At 51.4% G+C, this 20,000-nt stretch overlaps 2 protein-coding genes across 2 annotated transcripts in view; both read right to left on the bottom strand.

Moving 5' to 3' along the window:
* The window catches only part of LOC311323718 (ubiquitin carboxyl-terminal hydrolase 31-like), a gene marked incomplete at both ends in the record, with an annotated part of 16,524 nt that extends 7,401 nt beyond the window's left edge, over positions 1-9,123 (bottom strand). Inside the window, 7 exons of the mRNA XM_084456016.1 lie at positions 1-30; positions 300-447; positions 1,561-1,696; positions 1,985-2,077; positions 2,671-2,759; positions 3,483-3,620; positions 8,590-9,123. The exon at positions 1-30 is cut by the window's left edge and continues 151 nt beyond it. Coding sequence (XP_084312142.1) covers positions 1-30; positions 300-447; positions 1,561-1,696; positions 1,985-2,077; positions 2,671-2,759; positions 3,483-3,620; positions 8,590-9,123 — 1,168 coding nt within the window. The remainder of the gene's footprint in view (positions 31-299; positions 448-1,560; positions 1,697-1,984; positions 2,078-2,670; positions 2,760-3,482; positions 3,621-8,589) is intronic.
* Positions 9,124-11,005: 1,882 nt separating this feature from the next.
* cog7 (component of oligomeric golgi complex 7) overlaps positions 11,006-20,000 on the bottom strand; it is a gene marked incomplete at its 3' end in the record, with an annotated part of 19,798 nt that continues 10,803 nt past the window's right edge. The window contains exons 10-18 of the mRNA XM_084456015.1: positions 19,049-19,203; positions 18,330-18,446; positions 18,071-18,136; positions 17,466-17,652; positions 16,482-16,622; positions 16,061-16,144; positions 14,893-15,007; positions 12,393-12,536; positions 11,006-11,124 (exon numbers count right to left, since the gene is read on the bottom strand). Coding sequence (XP_084312141.1) covers positions 11,006-11,124; positions 12,393-12,536; positions 14,893-15,007; positions 16,061-16,144; positions 16,482-16,622; positions 17,466-17,652; positions 18,071-18,136; positions 18,330-18,446; positions 19,049-19,203 — 1,128 coding nt within the window. The remainder of the gene's footprint in view (positions 11,125-12,392; positions 12,537-14,892; positions 15,008-16,060; positions 16,145-16,481; positions 16,623-17,465; positions 17,653-18,070; positions 18,137-18,329; positions 18,447-19,048; positions 19,204-20,000) is intronic.

Raw genomic sequence — 20,000 nt, 5'->3', positions numbered from 1 at the left:
TGTTCTGGTTCAAATTTACATGTGGACTTCCTGCACATACGAGATCGTCAAGATGAATCGTTTGCCGTACACGTCGAGATCTTACCGACGACGAAACGTAAAACGTACAAAACCAAGAATACGGTTCAACTCACTAAATAAAGCAGCGTGGCGGCAAACGTGGGTAATCACATCCAGATTAAAACTCCTCTGTTTTACAACCAAATCCAATTGTTAATCCATTTCTAATGTGATTTTGGCTTCTGATGGAGTAAAACACAGAGGAGCTAAACAGATTAGAGGGAATTCAGAAGTCCTACCTCTCTGGGAACGGATCTGCTCGGGTCGGAACAGCTCCGGAGTTTCAAAGGCAAAGATGGAGTCGCTCTCCTGGATGATGTCAAGGTCGTCCTCGTCGTCACAGAAGGAGCGGTGGAAGCCGTCGAAGTACATCTCAGTCAGGACAATCTGCACACAGATGTGGCGTGAAAAAGAATCATCTAGAAAAGGATCATCCACAGGACAAGATCAGTTTTCATGTGCTTATAACAAGACGTGAGCTCTGCTGGGAGGGGTTGATCACACCAGCGGAGGTTGTTGTTATGTAGACATTATAACGTCTTTTTTCTAATCTTGCCTCTTTTCTCCTTGCAGTGATGTCATTTAATGATGTCATCTCACTAGCCAATGGGGATGGGGAACACACATCCAATTATCCAATCACATTGTATGGTGGTGTTTAAAATGAACTCACGATGGTCGGGTTTCCCGATAAAGAACCTTCTTAAGGAACCCTTCTTAAGCAACCCTTTGCATGGGAGTTAAGAAGTACTTTGGAGTTAAGTGCTTCTTAACACGTTCGGGAAACCCGGGCCATTGTCATTGTTACAAAAATCTGTCCTGATGAAGGTCTAACCGAAACGTTGGCAGATTAAAAGTGTGTGCGGGAGAATGTCATTCTTCATTTGGAACTTTGAAGGGCATTTCCTCCCCGAACCGCAACATTGTGAGAGTGTGCATGTTAGAGCGGATACACCGAACACAAATGGTGGACTGTTGAGGACTCAGACAACACAATCCTCACTGAACACTGGAGGGCCCTGAATCCCCAGCAACAACCACTGAGCTCAACACAGCACATCCCATCAGAGCACTTAGCTCTCAATCCCCACTAACACCAGGCCTCTCAACGCAGCGCTGAGATTGGGTGGGGTTAGGAAATTGCTGAAAGGGTTCGGCTCAGTTCCTCTGTGTGGGTTTGATTAATACAGAAAAAAATTCCATTCCACAGCAGCTGATTTTATACATTTTCATTGGTACTGTATGTACAGTATGGCTCTACATTTCAAAGGGTCAGTTTCTGGGAGGTGCTACGGTGCCAATTCCGTAGGGGCTTTGGTCTCGGCGGCGCTAGTTTTTACGCTACGATCCGCCCGGTTAACACCGAACATCTTCACAGACTCCTGAGACCTTTCTCTACGGTAACGTCAGACGGACGCCGGGGCTGTAGAAGACGTCCCGACGGACGTCGGCGCTACTGCGCTTGTCCGCGTGCGCGTGCGGAGGGTTCCGGCGTCGTACCTGCTCCGTGGGGATCTTGGTCTCCTGGGCCACGGCGTTCCGGAGGCGGGACACGGTGCTGGAGAGGGGCACGGCCACGCCCACCCGCATGCAGTGAGAGCACTTCCCCTGGTACACCACCGTCACGTACAGAGGCCTGGCGCACAGGAAACTCAATCACACAACTACTCACGCCGCTTGCGATTGGTCGGGTTCGCTCGTCTCCTGCCGCGTGTGTGTGAGTGTTTTACAGCTGACCTGACAGTCTATCGTACTGTAAACTGAGCTGGAAAAAGCAAGGAAACCAGATCCTGCCTGATATACACACTCCTAGTGCGGTAGTACTGCTGCATATCACTGCTGCAGTAGTACTATACATGTATATCACTGGATGTAACATTAAGACGTGGTCTTAACCACAATATGGCAGGAAGTGTCATCTTACCGTGTGTGGGGCACAGGGATGGGCAGTGAGATGCAGAGGAAAGGGTCGAAGGTGTTGCTCTGTTTCTGGCAGTGGGGGCAGGTCAGGGAGGACCTGGGTCAGGACACAGTTAACACCAAACGCGTTTCAGACAGCGAACAGACTGGGTCAATTAGGGACGACTGTCCCACGGACAAACCGTTGGAAATTAGCCTCAGCTAAATACTGACACATTTACAGCAATGTTCATGAATGTGTACTGTCTGTCTGTGTACAAATATACGTGGGAATGAAATAAAATTGGAAATAAGACCTATGGGAAAACATGGGGAAGCAGCAGGTTGAGCTGTACCAGCTGACCTGACCAGACTGAGCTGTACCAGCTGACCTGACCAGACTGAGCTGTACCAGCTGACCTGACCAGACTGAGCTGTACCAGCTGACCTGACCAGACTGACTGAGCTGTACCAGCTGACCTGACCAGACTGACTGAGCTGTACCAGCTGACCTGACCAGACTGACTGAGCTGTACCAGCTGACCTGACCAGACTGACTGAGCTGTACCAGCTGACCTGACTATACAATATACATAAAGGAAGTGTAATCTCTAGCGGTTGCATTACGGGGCGGTACTGTATATGAGCAGTGCAGCCGTACTGTAAACAAGTGTGTGTCAGTCGGAGGCGTATCTCAGGCAGGAGGTTCACCTGTACTGAGCCTGAAACAGCTCCTGGACGAAGGACCCGGCTGCTGGTAACGGAGAGCCTTCTGGAACATTCTCCTCCTCTAACGGGGGCTGCAGAGGACCAGAGCAGACGTCACATGATAGGAACTGTACAGACCAACACACCGTCACATGATAGGAACTGTACAGACCAACACACCGTCACATGATAGGAACTGTAGAATACTGGAGGGCAATGCAATTGACGCAATAGAATAGATAGGATGCAGTCGAGACATTCCTGGAAGAATAGATGCATTATTGGAAGTGCAGCAGGTCATCTGATCTGGACGTGTTGGTCCAGACTTCGGGTTCAGTCCAGTCCGAGGTTCTGATGATGACTTGGATGGGCGTGATCGGTGACTGCAGACCTCTGCTGAGGAAGGTTCAAGAACCTCGGACCTCTGCGGGATTCTACCGCCAAGCAATTAACATGAGCCAGAGTGTTGAGCGGAGGGGTACGATACCTTCCTGGGGGGTCAGAGTGTTGAGCGGAGGGGTACGATACCTTCCTGGGGGGTCAGAGTGTTGAGCGGAGGGGAACGATACCTTCCTGGGGGGTCAGAGTGTTGAGCGGAGGGGTACGGTACCTTCCTGGGGGGTCAGAGTGTTGAGCGGAGGGGTACGGTACCTTCCTGGGGGGTCTGAGTGTTGAGCGGAGGGGTACGGTACCTTCCTGGGGGGTCTGAGTGTTGAGCGGAGGGGTACGGTACCTTCCTGGGGGGTCAGAGTGTTGAGCGGAGGGGTACGGTACCTTCCTGGGGGGTCTGAGTGTTGAGCGGAGGGGTACGGTACCTTCCTGGGGGGTCTGCTGCAGGGGTGGACGATGTTGTTGAGGTCCTCGTGGACGCGGTCCAGCAGCCAGAGGAGGAACTCCTGGGCATCGTGCTGGGCGTTCCCACGGAACTGCAGCGCGCTCTTCGACACCACATTCTGGAACACGACACGCCAGGGGAACAGTTACTGAACACAGGAAACCAGGGGAACAGTTACTGAACACGAGAAACCAGGGGAACAGTTACTGAACACGACACGCCAGTGGAACAGTTACTGAACACAACACGCCAGTGGAACAGTTACTGAACACGAGAAACCAGGGAAACTGAACACGACAAACCAGGGGAACAGTTACTGAACACGACAAACCAGGGGAACTGAACACGACAAACCAGGGGAACAGTTACTGAACACGACAAGAGAGGGGAACAGTTACTGAACACGACACACCAGTGGAACAGTTACTGAACACGACAAGAGAGGGGAGCCGTTACTGCACTTTTATTTTAAAACAATGTATAAAATAGGGGAAAAAATAACCCAGCTGTATCTTTATAGGCCTAAATATAATTTTATATACATTTAATTGTGGAACAGTTCAAGTTAACATGGACACACCAGCATATCACTACTGTATGTCTAGTAACACTGAGGGTGGAAGGAAATAACCTCAGAAGCCAATAGCTTCTTATTTTAGCATCATGGGCCAACAGAGGTCATAACTACAAAGAGCCCTAATCCGGCAAGACCCCCAGCAGAGTCACCTCTAGACCCTGGCTATCACATGTCAACAAGGTCAACACTGCGCCCCGGGCGCTGAGCAGCGGGGCCGAGTCCCAAAGGACGGCCTCCTCCCTCCACAAACCATTAGCCAGGCCGTCACAGCACTCTACGCCAAGCCTAATGCAATGAAAGAGCAGGCACTCTCCAGTCAAGGCCTGTGTGCACACACTTAGTGGGAAACAGGAAGCAGAGCAGCAGCGCGGTCGAGGGTTCCGCCCTATAGGAGCGCAGACAGGAGGTGTGACATGTGTCACGCATGTGGCTTGTGACACCACTGCACATGGGAGACACTCTTATGGGATTTCAGCTTCGCTCGGCTCCCAGTGAAGGAGCGATTCCGGAATAGAGTGTGAATTTACAGGACGATGACGTCTTCTTTCTGCGTCCCCTGCTCTAGCCCGCTGGAGGCTCATTTACCGAAACTCACAGAGCAGGAAATGGAACGGGCAGAGTGACGAGGTCTGAGGTGAATTTGGGTTGAGTACTGGGTGATTGTTGCAGGGCTTAATGGAGGGTTAATTCCCAAGTGTGCTGGTTCAGCTGGCCCCTGGCCGGGCGCTGAGTGCTATCAGGTCTGAGCTCTGGATAAGGAGGAGTCATATCTGTTTCTAATCAGATATGACTGATTACATACAGAATATTGGCAGTATATATCTATAGTACATATACCCTCATATACTGTATATAGGTCTACATCAATTGATTTTGCGAAATGTGAGTTCACAATAGAAACCTTTTTGAAGGAAATTGAATGAAAGAGATCCGTCTATCTCAGAAATCCACTGATCCCCCTCAGCGGAGAGAAGGCCTAAGGCCCCGGCAGAGAGAACAATCCACGTCAAACGGGCTCAAACGTGGACCCTGCCATCCGAGAGAGACAGAACTGGACTGGAATAGAACCAATGTGAGGAATAAGCAGAGTTCTGGACGGGCTTGTTCAAGACTATTCAAATATTTACTTTGAACCACTAAGTGTGATGCCTATTTATCAGACAGAAAGAGAAAAAAGGTACAAGGCTTTGGTGCAAAATAAACAAATTAATAAATAAAAAGAAGGACGATATAAATATTTGGTGACAGTGACGCTGATAGGATGTGAGCTTTTAGGGTGAAACAACGTTGGAATGCGGAGCTGACCACAAACTACTGTACTGTAAGACCGTTTACGACATCATCACTGTAAAAACACACACACACACACACACACACACACACACACACACACACACACACACACTCCTTCAAAGACAGGGCTAGCCAACGGCAGGCAGTTTAAGCAGGCCAGGTTTTAATTCAAGGCTTGCTCCAGCACACCTGATTCAACTAAACTATGTTGTTGGGTTGCAGACTCAGGATGTTGGTACTAGTGCACACAGACCTGGAGCTGGGGCCTGATTGGTCACCTCTGACCACCTGGGGCCTGATTGGTCACCTCTGACCACCTCACTGGACCAGGAGCAAAAACATTTCCTGAAAACCAAGTATAGGTTGTGCTACAGTATGCTCTCTCCACGTATCCTGTTTTAGATTAGCATTTGTCCCTGCTCTCTGCCCCGTCCTGTCCTGTCCCTGCTCTCTGCCCTGTCCTGTCCTGTCCCTGCTCTCTGCCCTGTCCCTTCCCTGCTCTCTGCCCTGTCCTGTCTTGTCCCTGCTCTCTGCCCTGTCCCTTCCCTGCTCTCTGCCCCGTCCTGTCTTGTCCCTGCTCTCTGCCCTGTCCCTTCCCTGCTCTCTGCCCCGTCCTGTCTTGTCCCTGCTCTCTGCCCCGTCCTGTCTTGTCCCTGCTCTCTGCCCCGTCCTGTCCTGTCCCTGCTCTCTGCCCTGTCCTGTCCCTGCTCTCTGCCCTGTCCTGTCCCTGCTCTCTGCCCTGTCCTGTCTTGTCCCTGCTCTCTGCCCTGTCCTGTCTTGTCCCTGCTCTCTGCCCTGTCCCTGCTCTCTGCCCTGTCCTGTCCTGTCCTGTCCCTGCTCTCTGCCCTGTCCTGTCCTGTCCCTGCTCTCTGCCCTGTCCTGTCCCTGCTCTCTGCCCTGTCCTGTCCCTGCTCTCTGCCCTGTCCTGTCCCTGCTCTCTGCCCTGTCCTGTCCCTGCTCTCTGCCCCGTCCTGTCTTGTCCCTGCTCTCTGCCCCGTCCTGTCCTGTCCCTGCTCTCTGCCCTGTCTTGTCCCTGCTCTCTGCCCTGTCCTGTCTTGTCCCTGCACCCTGTCCAATGCTGTCTCCATGTCACACACCACGACCGAAAGCAAATTCCTAGTATGTTGTAAAACTGCATGGCAATAAAACAAATTCTGATTCTGATTAATAGGAAGATTTATTAATATGACTTTTAGTAATCAGATTATTACATATCCTACTTACAGCGGCTCTATCACAATCTATCATAATTAAGTGGCTAAAACCAAACCCACCACTGACTGTACAATCCTGGCTGCAATGTGTGTGGGATAAAATAACACCCTAAAATCTAAATCCATTAGAATATGGAGCCCAGCAATGTGTTTACTGGGGGCTTGAAAAACATCTGTTCAAGTGATCGATTATGATAACATTGTTGTCTCTGATCTTGTCTGTTCCTTAACTTTTGCTACATTGTCTCTACATAAATACATGAATGAATAAAAACTCTATCATACTGTACCGGAAATATCTATACTGCTGTCTGGGACTAAGACTGAGAATAAAAACTAAGATAATATCATATTGTAGCTGAAATGTACTCGCCTACTGGGACTACAACGAAGTATAAAAACTAAGTTACAAAAAAAGAGGCTAGGCCTACTCACCACTGAATTCCATGAGAAAAAATACATGAATGGAGTCAAGAAATACACCACAGATTGACCTTTAACCTTTAAACGACTGCCTTTATGTTAAAGTGAGGTGATTGAAACTGACACCTGACATGATTATTTTAGATCACCAGGAACCAATGCATTCATCTCTATGCCCAGATCCTGGTTTATGTTTCTGTGTTTAATTCAAACATTATGATCATCATATGCATATTAAATAGGCTATAAATTATGATATAATTGCTTATTAAGGATGCATAACCTAATGCGTGCATGCATTTTTATTCCATGTGGTTTACTCAGGGGTGGGGTGAGTGCCTGGGTCTTCTGGTATTCCCTCTATAGACTCAGGTATTCCCTCTATAGACTCAGGTATTCCCTCTATAGACTCAGACATTCCCTCTATAGACCCAGGTATTCCCTCTAAAGACCCAGGTATTCCCTCTATAGACCCAGGTATTCCCTCTATAGACTCAGGTATTCCCTCTATAGACTCAGACATTCCCTCTATAGACCCAGGTATTCCCTCTAAAGACCCAGGTATTCCCTCTATAGACCCAGGTATTCCCTCTATAGACTCAGGTATTCCCTCTATAGACTCAGACATTCCCTCTATAGACCCAGGTATTCCCTCTAGTGACCCAGGTATTCCCTCTATAGACCCAGGTATTCCCTCTAGTGACCCAGGTATTCCCTCTATAGACTCAGGTATTCCTCTATAGACTCAGGTATTCCCTCTATAGACCCAGGTATTCCCTCTATAGACCCAGGTATTCCCTCTATAGACCCAGGTATTCCTCTATAGACTCAGGTATTCCCTCTATAGACCCAGGTATTCCCTCTATAGACCCAGGTATTCCCTCTAGTGACCCAGGTATTCCCTCTAGTGACCCAGGTATTCCTCTATAGACCCAGGTATTCCCTCTAGTGACCCAAGTATTCCCTCTATAGACCCAGGTATTCCTCTATAGACCCAGGTATTCCCTCTATAGACTCAGGTATTCCCTCTATAGACCCAGGTATTCCCTCTATAGACCCAGGTATTCCCTCTATAGACCCAGGTATTCCCTCTATAGACCCAGGTTTTTCTATATAGACCCAGGTATTCCTCTATAGACCCAGGTATTCCCTCTATTGACCCAGGTATTCCCTCTATAGACCCAGGTATTCCCTCTATAGACTCAGGTATTCCCTCTATAGACCCAGGTATTCCCTCTATAGACCCAGGTATTCCCTCTATAGACCCAGTTATTCCCTCTATAGACCCAGGTATTTCTATATAGACCCAGGTATTCCCTCTAATGCAGGCTCGGACCAGGCATTCCCCCGCTGTGAGAATAAACCCAGAATGACTCACTGCACATTGGTGACCTATTATGAATAAGCAGGTGCCGCCTACACTTGATTAGGCCTCATTTAAAGCGTGCGCCCTTTAACGAGTTTTATAATCCACGGATTTAGTTCCATAATCCCATTTCCATCAAACATCCTAGAGCAATGGCCTAAAACAATGCAAACGAATTAGGACCCATCAGCCCGTATGTGTCCACATAGCCTACCTTGAATTCCCGGCTGTGTTGCGGGGTGTACTCGAAGGTCCACAGGGCTCTGACGAGGCCCGAAAGTTGTTCAGTGACTTCCCCCGTGTTCTGCTGCTGCTGCTGCTGCTGTCCTAGTTTCCTCTGCAACAACACGCCGTTCGACTTGGCTTTGTCGTTGATGTCCTCTCCACGGAACTGTTCCAGAGCTAGATACTCAGCGAACAGCTCCGTGTTGCTCAGGCACTGCAAGATAGCGTTCATGAAGCATGTGTTCCCGTGGTTCTTGAGCCCGGCTACCCCGGGGACCTTGTCCCCGAACAGGAAGCCCCCGCAGTCGCTGTCGTCGGAGGGGACGGAGCCCCCAGTCGTGGTCGGGATGGAAGTCGCGTCGTCCTTCTTGTCGTCGGCCGCATGCTCTTCGTTTCCGAAGTGGGACAAAGTCGAGAGAGTCCGAAGAACTCGGTTCATAAAACTGCCGACGGAGCGCACCGAGCCCCTCCGGAACAGCTTCTTGCTGAATGATTTCTTCTCTTTCGTGGCAGCTTTCGACATGTTTCAGGTCGTGCTGGTCTCCACAATATGTGTGGCCTAGATGTTCCAGACAAGGATAACTTGATCAGTAGGCTAGTGCCATTTTGGTAGCCAAGTGATGCTCATGATTCAGAGATCATGTTTGGTAACGGGACAAAACCAGCCCTAGCGAAGCGCCACAACACGACGGTCGCATAAACGCGCTCCATGGAGAGATCCGCTAAACCATGCCCCTTCACACCAAGACATCAGCTAAAGTGCTGGTCCCTCATCATCATCATCATCATCAGCGAATGTCCACTATTATCCAGAGCTGCCATCTAGCCCAGGAAGCCGTCGGGGATCCAGAAACAATGCGCTCTCGCCGGAGCGTCAGCGGGTCATGATACAGACATCAGAAACGATCAATCACGCTGTACATTGGGACCGCCGTGTACCGAGCGGCTGCCTCATGTTTTATTTAACGACCTGCAGCTCCACCCAACCTATACATCCCTATTCCCGCGTCTTCAGACAGCTTATGTGAATCCTCCTCAGTTGCGATCCACACAAAAAAAGCTCAAATGTTTTGCTGATGTCCAGACGTGCGCACGTCCTCCGTGGGATCGCTTGTGTCGTGGGCGCGCTCGCGCAACCTGCTCTTCCCCCCAACGAGCGAGAACAGCCCGCGTGAACTCCCTCCTCCATTCCCCGCGAAACTAGACCCGTTGGCGTATAAGGGCAGAGAAACGTTCATGTTTCGGCGCTCCTGTCGCCGAGTCGGGAGTGACGACCATTATCCTATTATGGCTCATTCCCCCCTAGCTGTTCCAGCTGCGTCCATCGCAAGGCCCGCTCGTGCGGTCTCCATCTAGCACCGATACTGCGGGCGGGCAGGGCGGGGACGGCTGACGTCACGGCCTCGCGCTGGTCCATGTTGTCGGAGGAGAGAGGAAAGAGAGGAGAGGAGAGGAGGTAGCGGCATGTGATGTGATGCTGGCCAATTCAACCATCGCTATTGCTCATTATAAAGGGTGGGAAATGTTGCCGTCAAGTGTTGCCGACTGCCAAGAGTCTTCCTGCATACATTATTTTAATGGGCTTAAAGATATATTCATTCACTTTCTGGCATTGTGTGTGTAATGACAACACGTCCCGACTGTAACATATGTTGCATAATGCGAGTTGTTGAAAGCCTCTCCTTGATGGAGCCCCATGCTCTTAACGAGCCACTGTAATTGCGCTACAATAGAAGGCTTGTTCCGAACACAACAGAGCAACTGTGAGACACATCACGCTCGGGAGGGTGAGACAGACAATTTAATTAACTTAATTATCAGTTGAAGACAAAGAGGACACACGGTTGTTAAATTAGGACAGACTGCTGCACGTAACAAAACATTTAAACCTTGATTTCACCCCGTAAGTGTAAATTAATCGTAGAAAACAATACAAGAGAAGAGAGAGAGAGACGGTAGCCTTGTGAAGAAAGACACAGTAGCCTAGAGAAGACGGTGCTGACGCGTTCAGCCGGTCTCTGATTCGTGGAGGTTGCAGAGCCGGCCTCTGATTCGTGGAGGTTGCAGAGCCGGTCTCTGATTCGTGGAGGTTGCAGAGCCAGATGGGACTGTGTTCAAACGGAGGCTTCTCAGTTTTCTGTCAGCTGTCCATATTCTAAGAGGGAAAGAGAGGAAAAAGTAAAGATCTCCATGTCAAAATCAATTAAAGCCAGTTGACCTCAATCGTTTATGCAAGAGGAACAGTGAAAAACCTCGGAGTCTGAGAACCCAGAAGAGGAAATAGTCAAGGGATGAATGTCGGACGACGTATCGCAGAAGCCATATTTGCGATTGGTTGAGGTCTGGCTACCTTACCTGCACCAGGCCAAACGCCCTGTTCGGTGGCCACACCCCCCACCCCGTCCTCAGTAGTCCAGCCCCCGGAGGGCGGCGACGGTGGCGGCCAGCCTGCGTGGGAGGAGCTTGGCGGCCTGGCGGTAGTCGTGGGGCTTGGCCCGGAGCAGGGTCACGTTGCTCAGGTAGTCTGGGGAGGACGGGGGTCTTTAATGAAAAGACCTGAACTCACAGTCTGGGGATCACAGGTGTTGAGGGGGGGGTCTTTAATGAACAGGCCTGAACTCAAAGTCTGGGGATCACAGGTGTGTGTGTGTGTGTGGGGGGGGTCTTTAATGAACAAGTCTGAACTCACATTGCTCAGGTAGTCTGGAGATGACAGGTGTGTGTGTGTGTGTGTGTGTGTGTGTGTTGGGGATCTGAACAGTCCTGAACTCACAGAGTGTAGCGGATAGTCTGTCTACGGCAAACTGTTTCCCGACAAACTGTCTTACTTCAGCTGAACTAAACTGTGGTTTGTGGTTAAACAGGAGCAGCTGCTGAGTTATAGGTAACGTTACTGTACCCCCGAGGTTACACACTCACATTTTAGTCATTTAGTAGACGCTTTTATCCAAAGCGACTTACAATTATGAGCTAGTGTTGGGTTAGTGTTGTGTACCTTGCTCGAGGGTAAGCAATGGCTGATGGGTAATTAAGTATTTGTGCCTTTTTGTGCCTTACTGCCCCCCCACTTTCTGTACATTCCGCGCCACCGTGCCTTTTGATGTGTTATTGTATTGTCACATGCTACAGTATGGGTGTTTTTTACAGCATCCATCCATCCACCCACCCATCCATCCATCCATCCATCCATCCATCCATCCATCCACCCACCCACCCATCCACCCATCCACCCATCCATCCACCCATCCAACCACCCATCCATCCATCCATCCATCCACCCACCCACCCATCCACCCATCCACCCATCCATCCACCCATCCAACCACCCATCCATCCATCCATCCATCCACCCACCCATCCATCCATCCATCCACCCATCCATCCACCCATCCAACCACCCATCCATCCATCCATCCATCCATCCACCCACCCACCCATCCATCCATCCATCCATCCATCCATCCATCCATCCATCCATCCATCCACTCATCCATCCACCCATCCACCCATCCACCCACCCATCCATCCATCCATCCATCCATCCATCCACCCATCCACCCATCAGATGCTCAGATTGCTGGGTTGTCTACCACCCTTGTACGCACCGAATCATGTCAGAGTTTGTCCTGAACAACAGCTAACTTGATACACAACTATTCTGTTCCCACTGGGTTGGGATATCAGTGTTATAGCATTATAGCATTCTAAGCTAAACCTCTGCGCCTCCACTTTAATCACGCAACCACATCAGCGTCATGGCGGAGACATGGTGGCGGTCGGCGGTGTCTGTACCGATGTCGGTGGCCAGCTGCTTGGTGGAGTGGGCGGTGAGCTCGGGGATCAGCAGGATGGCGTCGCAGTACGTCTGCATGGTCGCCCTGGCGATGGAGCCCAGCCAGTAGTCGGCGGTGTTGTCCAGCTCCGGAAGGTCGTCGCCTGGCGGGGGGGACAGAAACCACGTCAGGAAGGACGCCATGACGCGCCACGGACGACAGGACGGAGACGGAGAGAGATGGAGAGAGAGATGGAGAGAGGTGTGGAGAGAGAGATGGAGAGAGAGATGGAGAGAGAGGTGTGGAGAGAGAGATGGAGAGGTGTGGAGAGAGAGATGGAGAGATGGACAAATGCAGAGAGATAGAGAAAGGTGGAGAAAGAGAGATGGAGAGAGGTGTGGAGAGAGATGGAGAGAGAGATGGAGAGAGGTGTGGAGAGAGAGATGGAGAGAGAGATGGAGAGAGGTGTGGAGAGAGATGGAGAGAGGTGTGGAGAGAGAGATGGAGAGATGGACAAATGCAGAGAGATAGAGAAAGGTGGAGAAAGAGAGATGGAGAGAGAGAGAGATGAGAGGTGGAGAGAGACAGATGCTGAAGTGAAAGTTGAGAAAGGAGCAATTGAAGGATGAGTGGATGGAGGGATGGGCTGGTAAAAGGGTGAGAGAGCAGGAATGATGGAGAGAAAGAGGAGGAGGGAGTAACACAGGATGAGAGAAGATAGAGAGGAGGAATGAAAGACAAGGAGCAAAAGACAGACAATCCAAGTGAACTTTATAGAAATCCTAGTGATAGGAGGAGGGAGAGAGAGAACAGGAGAGAGAGAGAGGGAGAGAGAGAACAGGGGAGAGGGATAGAGAGGGATAGAGAGAGAGAACAGGAGAGAGAGAGGGAGAGAGAGAACAGGAGAGAGAGAGGGGGAGAGAGAACAGGGGAGAGGGATAGAGAATGGGAGAGTGAACGGGAGAGGAACAGAGAGGGGGAGAGGAGGAGATAGAGGGGGTGGTAGAGGGGGAGAGAGGAGGAGATAGAGGGAGAGGTAGAGAGGGAGAGAGGAGGAGATAGAGGGGGTGGTAGAGAGGGAGAGAGGAGGAGATAGAGGGAGAGGGAGAGAGGAGGAGAGAGGGGGTGGTAGAGAGAGGGAGAGGAGGAGAGAGAGGGAGAGGTAGAGAGGGGGAGAGGAGGAGATAGAGGGAGAGGGAGAGAGGAGGAGAGAGAGGGGGTGGTAGAGAGGGAGTGAGGAGGAGATAGAGGGGGTTGTAGAGAGGGGGAGATAGAGGGGGTAGTAGAGAGGGAGAGAGGAGGAGAGAGAGGGGTGGTAGAGAGAGGGAGAGGTAGAGAGGGAGAGAGGAGGAGAGAGGTTGAGGTAGAGAGGGAGTGAGGAGGAGAGAGAGGGGTGGTAGAGAGAGGGAGAGGTAGAGAGGGGGAGAGGAGGAGAGAGAGGGGTGGTAGAGAGAGGGAGAGGTAGAGAGGGAGTGAGGAGGAGAGAGAGGGGTGGTAGAGAGAGGGAGAGGTAGAGAGGGAGAGAGGAGGAGAGAGGGGGTGGTAGAGAGGGGGAGAGGAGGAGAGATAGGGGTGGTAGAGAGAGGGAGAGGTAGAGAGGGAGTGAGGAGGAGAGAGCGGGGTGGTAGATAGAGGGAGAGGTAGAGAGGGAGTGAGGAGGAGAGAGGGGGAGAGGTAGAGAGGGAGTGAGGAGGAGAGAGGGGGAGTGAGGAGGAGAGAGAGGGGTGGTAGAGAGAGGGAGAGGTAGAGAGGGAGTGAGGAGGAGAGAGAGGGGTGGTAGAGAGAGGGAGAGGTAGAGAGGGAGTGAGGAGGAGAGAGAGGGGTGGTAGAGAGAGGGAGAGGTAGAGAGGGAGTGAGGAGGAGAGAGAGGGAGAGGTAGAGAGGGGGAGAGGAGGAGAGAGGGGGTGGTAGAGAGAGGGAGAGGTAGAGAGGGAGTGAGGAGGAGAGAGGGGGTGGTAGAGAGAGGGAGAGGTAGAGAGGGAGTGAGGAGGAGAGAGGGGGTGGTAGAGAGGGAGTGAGGAGGAGAGAGGGGGTGGTAGAGAGAGGGAGAGGTAGAGAGGGAGTGAGGAGGAGAGAGGGGGTGAGGAGGAGAGAGGGGGTGGTAGAGAGGGAGAGGTAGAGAGAGTGAGAGGTAGAGAGGGAGTGAGGAGGAGAGAGGGGGTGGTAGAGAGGGAGAGGTAGAGGGAGTGAGGAGGAGAGAGGGGGAGTGAGGAGGAGAGAGAGGGGTGGTAGAGAGAGGGAGAGGTAGAGAGGGAGTGAGGAGGAGAGAGGAGGAGGTAGAGAGGGAGTGAGGAGGAGAGAGGGGGAGAGGTAGAGAGGGAGTGAGGAGGAGAGAGAGGGGTGGTAGAGAGAGGGAGAGGTAGAGGGAGTGAGGAGGAGAGAGGGGTGGTAGAGAGGGGGAGAGGTAGAGAGGGAGTGAGGAGGAGAGAGGGGTGGTAGAGAGAGGGAGAGGTAGAGAGGGAGTGAGGAGGAGAGAGGGAGAGGTAGAGAGGGAGAGAGGGGGTGGTAGAGACAGTGACCTTGCTCGGGGGGGAAGGGTAGTTTAGCGGTGAGCAGGGCCAGCTCCAGCGCAGGGTCCTCCTGCGTCACGAAGGGCTCCAGGTGGAGCGGCAGAGACATGAGGAACTGCCCTATCTGGGGAACACACCAAGGTTACAATAGTTTGGCTTTTTTCATTCGTTTTTTATTTTTATATCGTTACGTAACTTTTTGTTTTAAATTTCAGTTTCGTTTAAAAAAAAAAAATTAAGCGTTTTTGCTAGTTTAGTTGAAAATGGTTAGTTTTAGTTTAGTTTTTAATTAGTTTCAGTATTCATTTTTGGTTTTTCTTTCTTCTGCGCTAGCCTCTTGAGACCATCCTGACCTCGTGAGCTCACGTTGTTTCACTCCGTGCAAAACAAACCATCTGGCGCACGTCAGGTTACTTCTGCGCAGGGGCACAGCTAAAGAACATGGAGGATAGATTTAATATCCACCCAAGATACTAGGCTTATGTATGAAATGAAAAAGACTAAAACTAAAGACATTTCCTCTATTATTTTAGCTAGTTTTGTAAACACAAAATGAAGTTTTAGTTAGTTCTTGTTTTTTTGTAAAGCCTAGCATAGCTCTGTGTTGTAGCTCTATGTTGTAGCTCTGTGCTGTAGCTCTGTTGATAGCAGGCCTGTTGTAGCTCTATGTTGTAGCTCTGTGCTGTAGCTCTGTGTTGTAGCTCTGTGTTGTAGCTCTATGTTGTAGCTCTGTGTTGATAGCAGGCCTGTTGTAGCTCTATGTTGTAGCTCTGTGCTGTAGCTCTGTTGATAGCAGGCCTGTTGTAGCTCTATGTTGTAGCTCTGTGCTGTAGCTCTGTGTTGTAGCTCTGTGTTGTAGCTCTATGTTGTAGCTCTGTGTTGATAGCAGGCCTGTTGTAGCTCTGTGTTGTAGCTCTGTGTTGTAGCTCTGTGTTGTAGCTCTGTGCTGTAGCTCTGTGTTGATAGCAGGCCTGTTGTAGCTCTGTGTTGTAGCTCTGTGCTGTATCTCTGTGTTGATAGCAGGCCTGTTGTAGCTCTGTGCTGTAGCTCTGTGTTGTAGCTCTATGTTGTAGCTCTATGTTGTAGCTCTGTGCTGTAGCTCTGTGTTGATAGCAGGCCTGTTGTAGCTCTATGTTGTAGCTCTGTGCTGTAGCTCTGTGTTGAAGCAGAGCCGTACGTTGGTGATGTACTCCTGAGGGGACAGGCTGAAGGTCGGCAGGTCCTCAGCATAGCTCTCCCCGAAACCGCCTGCTTCTCTGCTCTGCACACACACACACACACACACACGCACGCGCACACACACACGAGGACAAAACATAGGTAGTGGTTAGTCTCTACAAACAGACACACACACACACACACACACACACACACACACGACAGGACATGACAAGAGGTAGCGGTTAGGCTCTACAGACACACACACGCACACACTGACTAAACACACACACCGAATAAACACACACACAACACAACCCAACACATACACACCGACTAACCACCGACTAACCATACATCACAACACTGACTGAACACACCAACACGCACACACACACACAAGCGCACACACACACGCACACACGCGCACACATACTGACCTCCATCTTGGAGACGAGGCAGAGCTGGTGTTTGATCTGCAGGAAGAGCGAGTCGAAGGCCAGCTGGACGGCCTGCTGGTTCAGCCTGCTCAGCGCGGCGCGGGGCTCCGCCAGCAGGCTGGACGTCCCGGTGCCCTTCTCCTGCACACAGCCAGGGGACACCACACGTGAGACACCCCGGGGACACCACACGAGAGAGACACCCCGGGGACACCACACGTGAGACACCCCGGGGACACCACACGTGAGAGACACCCCGGGGACACCACACGAGAGACACCCCGGGGACACCACACGAGAGAGACACCCCGGGGACACCACACGAGAGAGACACCCCGGGGACACCACACGAGAGAGACACCCCGGGGACACCACACGAGAGAGACACCCCGGGGACACCACACGAGAGAGACACCCCGGGGACACCACACGAGAGACACCCCGGGGACACCACACGAGAGAGACACCCCGGGGACACCACACGAGAGAGACACCCCGGGGACACCACACGTGAGAGACACCCCGGGGACACCACTAGAAACTCCGCTAGTGCATACTCTTGTTCTTCTTTGATTGTTGTTATTGAGTCTATTTCTGCAATAACTGCACTCATGGCTGTGCTTATTCTCCTAACGTACACGTTAGCGCTCGCTGCTTCATTCTACTAGCGGACTCTGTTGTACAGTATTTCTCGTCATCATCTACAGGGACCAATCAGCGACTGGGGGTGGAACAGAGCAGCTAACCCTGACCCCTGACCGTACCTTGAGGGAGTAGAGCACCAGGCTGCTAACCCTGACCCCTGACCCCTGACCGTACCTTGAGGGAGTAGAGCACCAGGCTGCTAACCCTGACCCCTGACCCCTGACCGTACCTTGAGGGAGTAGAGCACCAGGCTGCTAACCCTGACCCCTGACCCCTGACCGTACCTTGAGGGAGTAGAGCACCAGGCTGCTAACCCTGACCCCTGACCCCTGACCGTACCTTGAGGGAGTAGAGCAGCTCCATCAGGCTGTTGTACTCGGCCACGTTCCCTCTCTGGAGGTAGTTGTACTCCTGCCAGGGGTTCCTGGCCGAGCTCTTCCTGTCCGCCGCCCCGGCCTCCTGGATGGCCGCCAGGCTGCGGGGGCTGTAGGAGTCCGACAGGTACCTCCCCGCCGTGCCCAGGATCCTGCAGGGTGGGGGGGTCGGGGAGGGGACAGGGTCAGGGACTGTAATATCATCGCCGTTTCATTGACATCGACATTAAGGTCTCTGTGCAGGTTTGGATGGTGCGGTTCAAAGTTAGGGCTTGGGTGAGGGACAGTACGTACACATCCCTCACATGCATCACCTACAGTACGTACACATCCCTCACATGCATCACCTACAGTACGTACACATCCCTCACATGCATCACCTACAGTACGTACACATCCCTCACATGCATCACCTACAGTACGTACACATCCCTCACATGCATCACCTACAGTTAGCAAATATGTAGCAGGCTATGTGTTTCTATACTGTAGCCCATTTTGCAGTGTGTCCCTCACACACAGGCAGGATGGACAGACAGAGGCAGGATGGACAGACAGATGCTCTCTCACTTGTTCGACAGCTGCTGCTCAAACGCTCCACACTGTCTCAGTAACTCCCCACACGTGGCGATGATCCTACGTGTGAAATGTAAAAAAGAACAAATTTTTTACCACTTCATTTATTTATTTTTTACAAAGGCGCTAGAGTCAATGTAAGGATTTTAAGGTTAAAAGCGGTTGAGATATGGTTGTGGCATGGTTGGGGAAAAAAACAAACAACTAGAGTAAATGTCCATTTACATAGTGGCATCACAGAGGCCACACCCACCTGACGGAGTTCTGGAAGGCTGTCCAATCCTCTTGGAATAAGGCCGAGCTGGGCGTGTCCTCCAGCTTGCTCTTCCTCCTCACCGACTGCAGGGTGGTGGAGAAGTCACACACGTACCTGAGAGACACGACAACACATCTAGTCTCAACACTTGAGAGCTCTTTCGCTGATACACTACGTGAGCTATATACTAACGTCAGCTAGCTATAGCTATATAGATCTCTCTATGGGTCTGGGACAAAATATGGTGTTCAGATCCTGGAAATTCATTGGTAGCACTGGAATCCAGGCGACACCAATCAGTAACGACTTTCGCGATCAGGCGTTCCCACCCATAGATACATGTATGCCCCGCCCATCTAACCTGGGCTAGCATCTAATATTTGAGTCTGGAGAGAGACTACAACACATTTAAATAATAACAATATACCTGGAGAAATACAGAACACATCTAAACAACAGAAAACTTATGTCTAACTTCTGCCTTTGCAAATTCAGTGTAGAAACTACTTATCAGTTGAAGTGTGTGTTTGTGAGTATTCACAATGGGTTAGGGAATTGGATGGAGTATGTGTGTGTGTGTGTGCGCGTGCATGCGTGTATGTGTGTGTGTGAGTATGTGTTTGTGTGTGTGTATGTATGTATGTATGTGTGTGTGTGTGTGTGTGTGCGTGTGTGTGTGAGTGTGAGTGCATGTGTGTGTGTGTGTGTGTAGTTACTTGGTGAACAGGGCTTTGAGGGCCTTGAGGAGGCCCCAGACAGCCAGGCCGTCGGTCAGTTTGACGCAGCGGTCCACGGCAGCGCTGGCCAGACCAAACAGCTTCCCCACCGAGTGACTCAGCTCCTCCACACAGTCCATCACCTCCCCACGCTCCTGGACACACACACACACACCAACACACAGTCCATCACCTCCCCACGCTCCTGGACACACACACACACAACAACACACAGTCCATCACCTCCCCACGCTCCTGGACACACACACACACACAACAACACACAGTCCATCACCTCCCCACGCTCCTGGACACACACACACACAACAACACACAGTCCATCACCTCCCCACGCTCCTGGACACACACACACACACCAACACACAGTCCATCACCTCCCCACGCTCCTGGACACACACACACACAACAACACACAGTCCATCACCTCCCCACGCTCCTGGACACACACACACACACAACAACACACAGTCCATCACCTCCCCACGCTCCTGGACACACACACACACAACAACACACAGTCCATCACCTCCCCACGCTCCTGGACACACACACACACACCACAACACACAGTCCATCACCTCCCCACGCTCCTGGACACACACACACACAACAACACACAGTCCATCACCTCCCCACGCTCCTGGACACACACACACACACCACAACACACAGTCCATCACCTCCCCACGCTCCTGGACACACACACACACACACAACACACAGTCCATCACCTCCCCACGCTCCTGGACACACACACACACACACACACACAACACACAGTCCATCACCTCCCCACGCTCCGGGACACACACACACACAACAACACAGTCCATCACCTCCCCACGCTCCTGGACACACACACACACACACACAACAACACACAGTCCATCACCTCCCCACGCTCCTGGACACACACACACACACACACAAC

This window comes from Borostomias antarcticus (assembly GCF_949987555.1).
Source record: "Borostomias antarcticus genome assembly, chromosome: 22".
NCBI classification, from domain to species: Eukaryota; Metazoa; Chordata; class Actinopteri; order Stomiiformes; family Stomiidae; genus Borostomias; species Borostomias antarcticus.
This window is presented reverse-complemented; position numbering and strand designations above follow the sequence as displayed.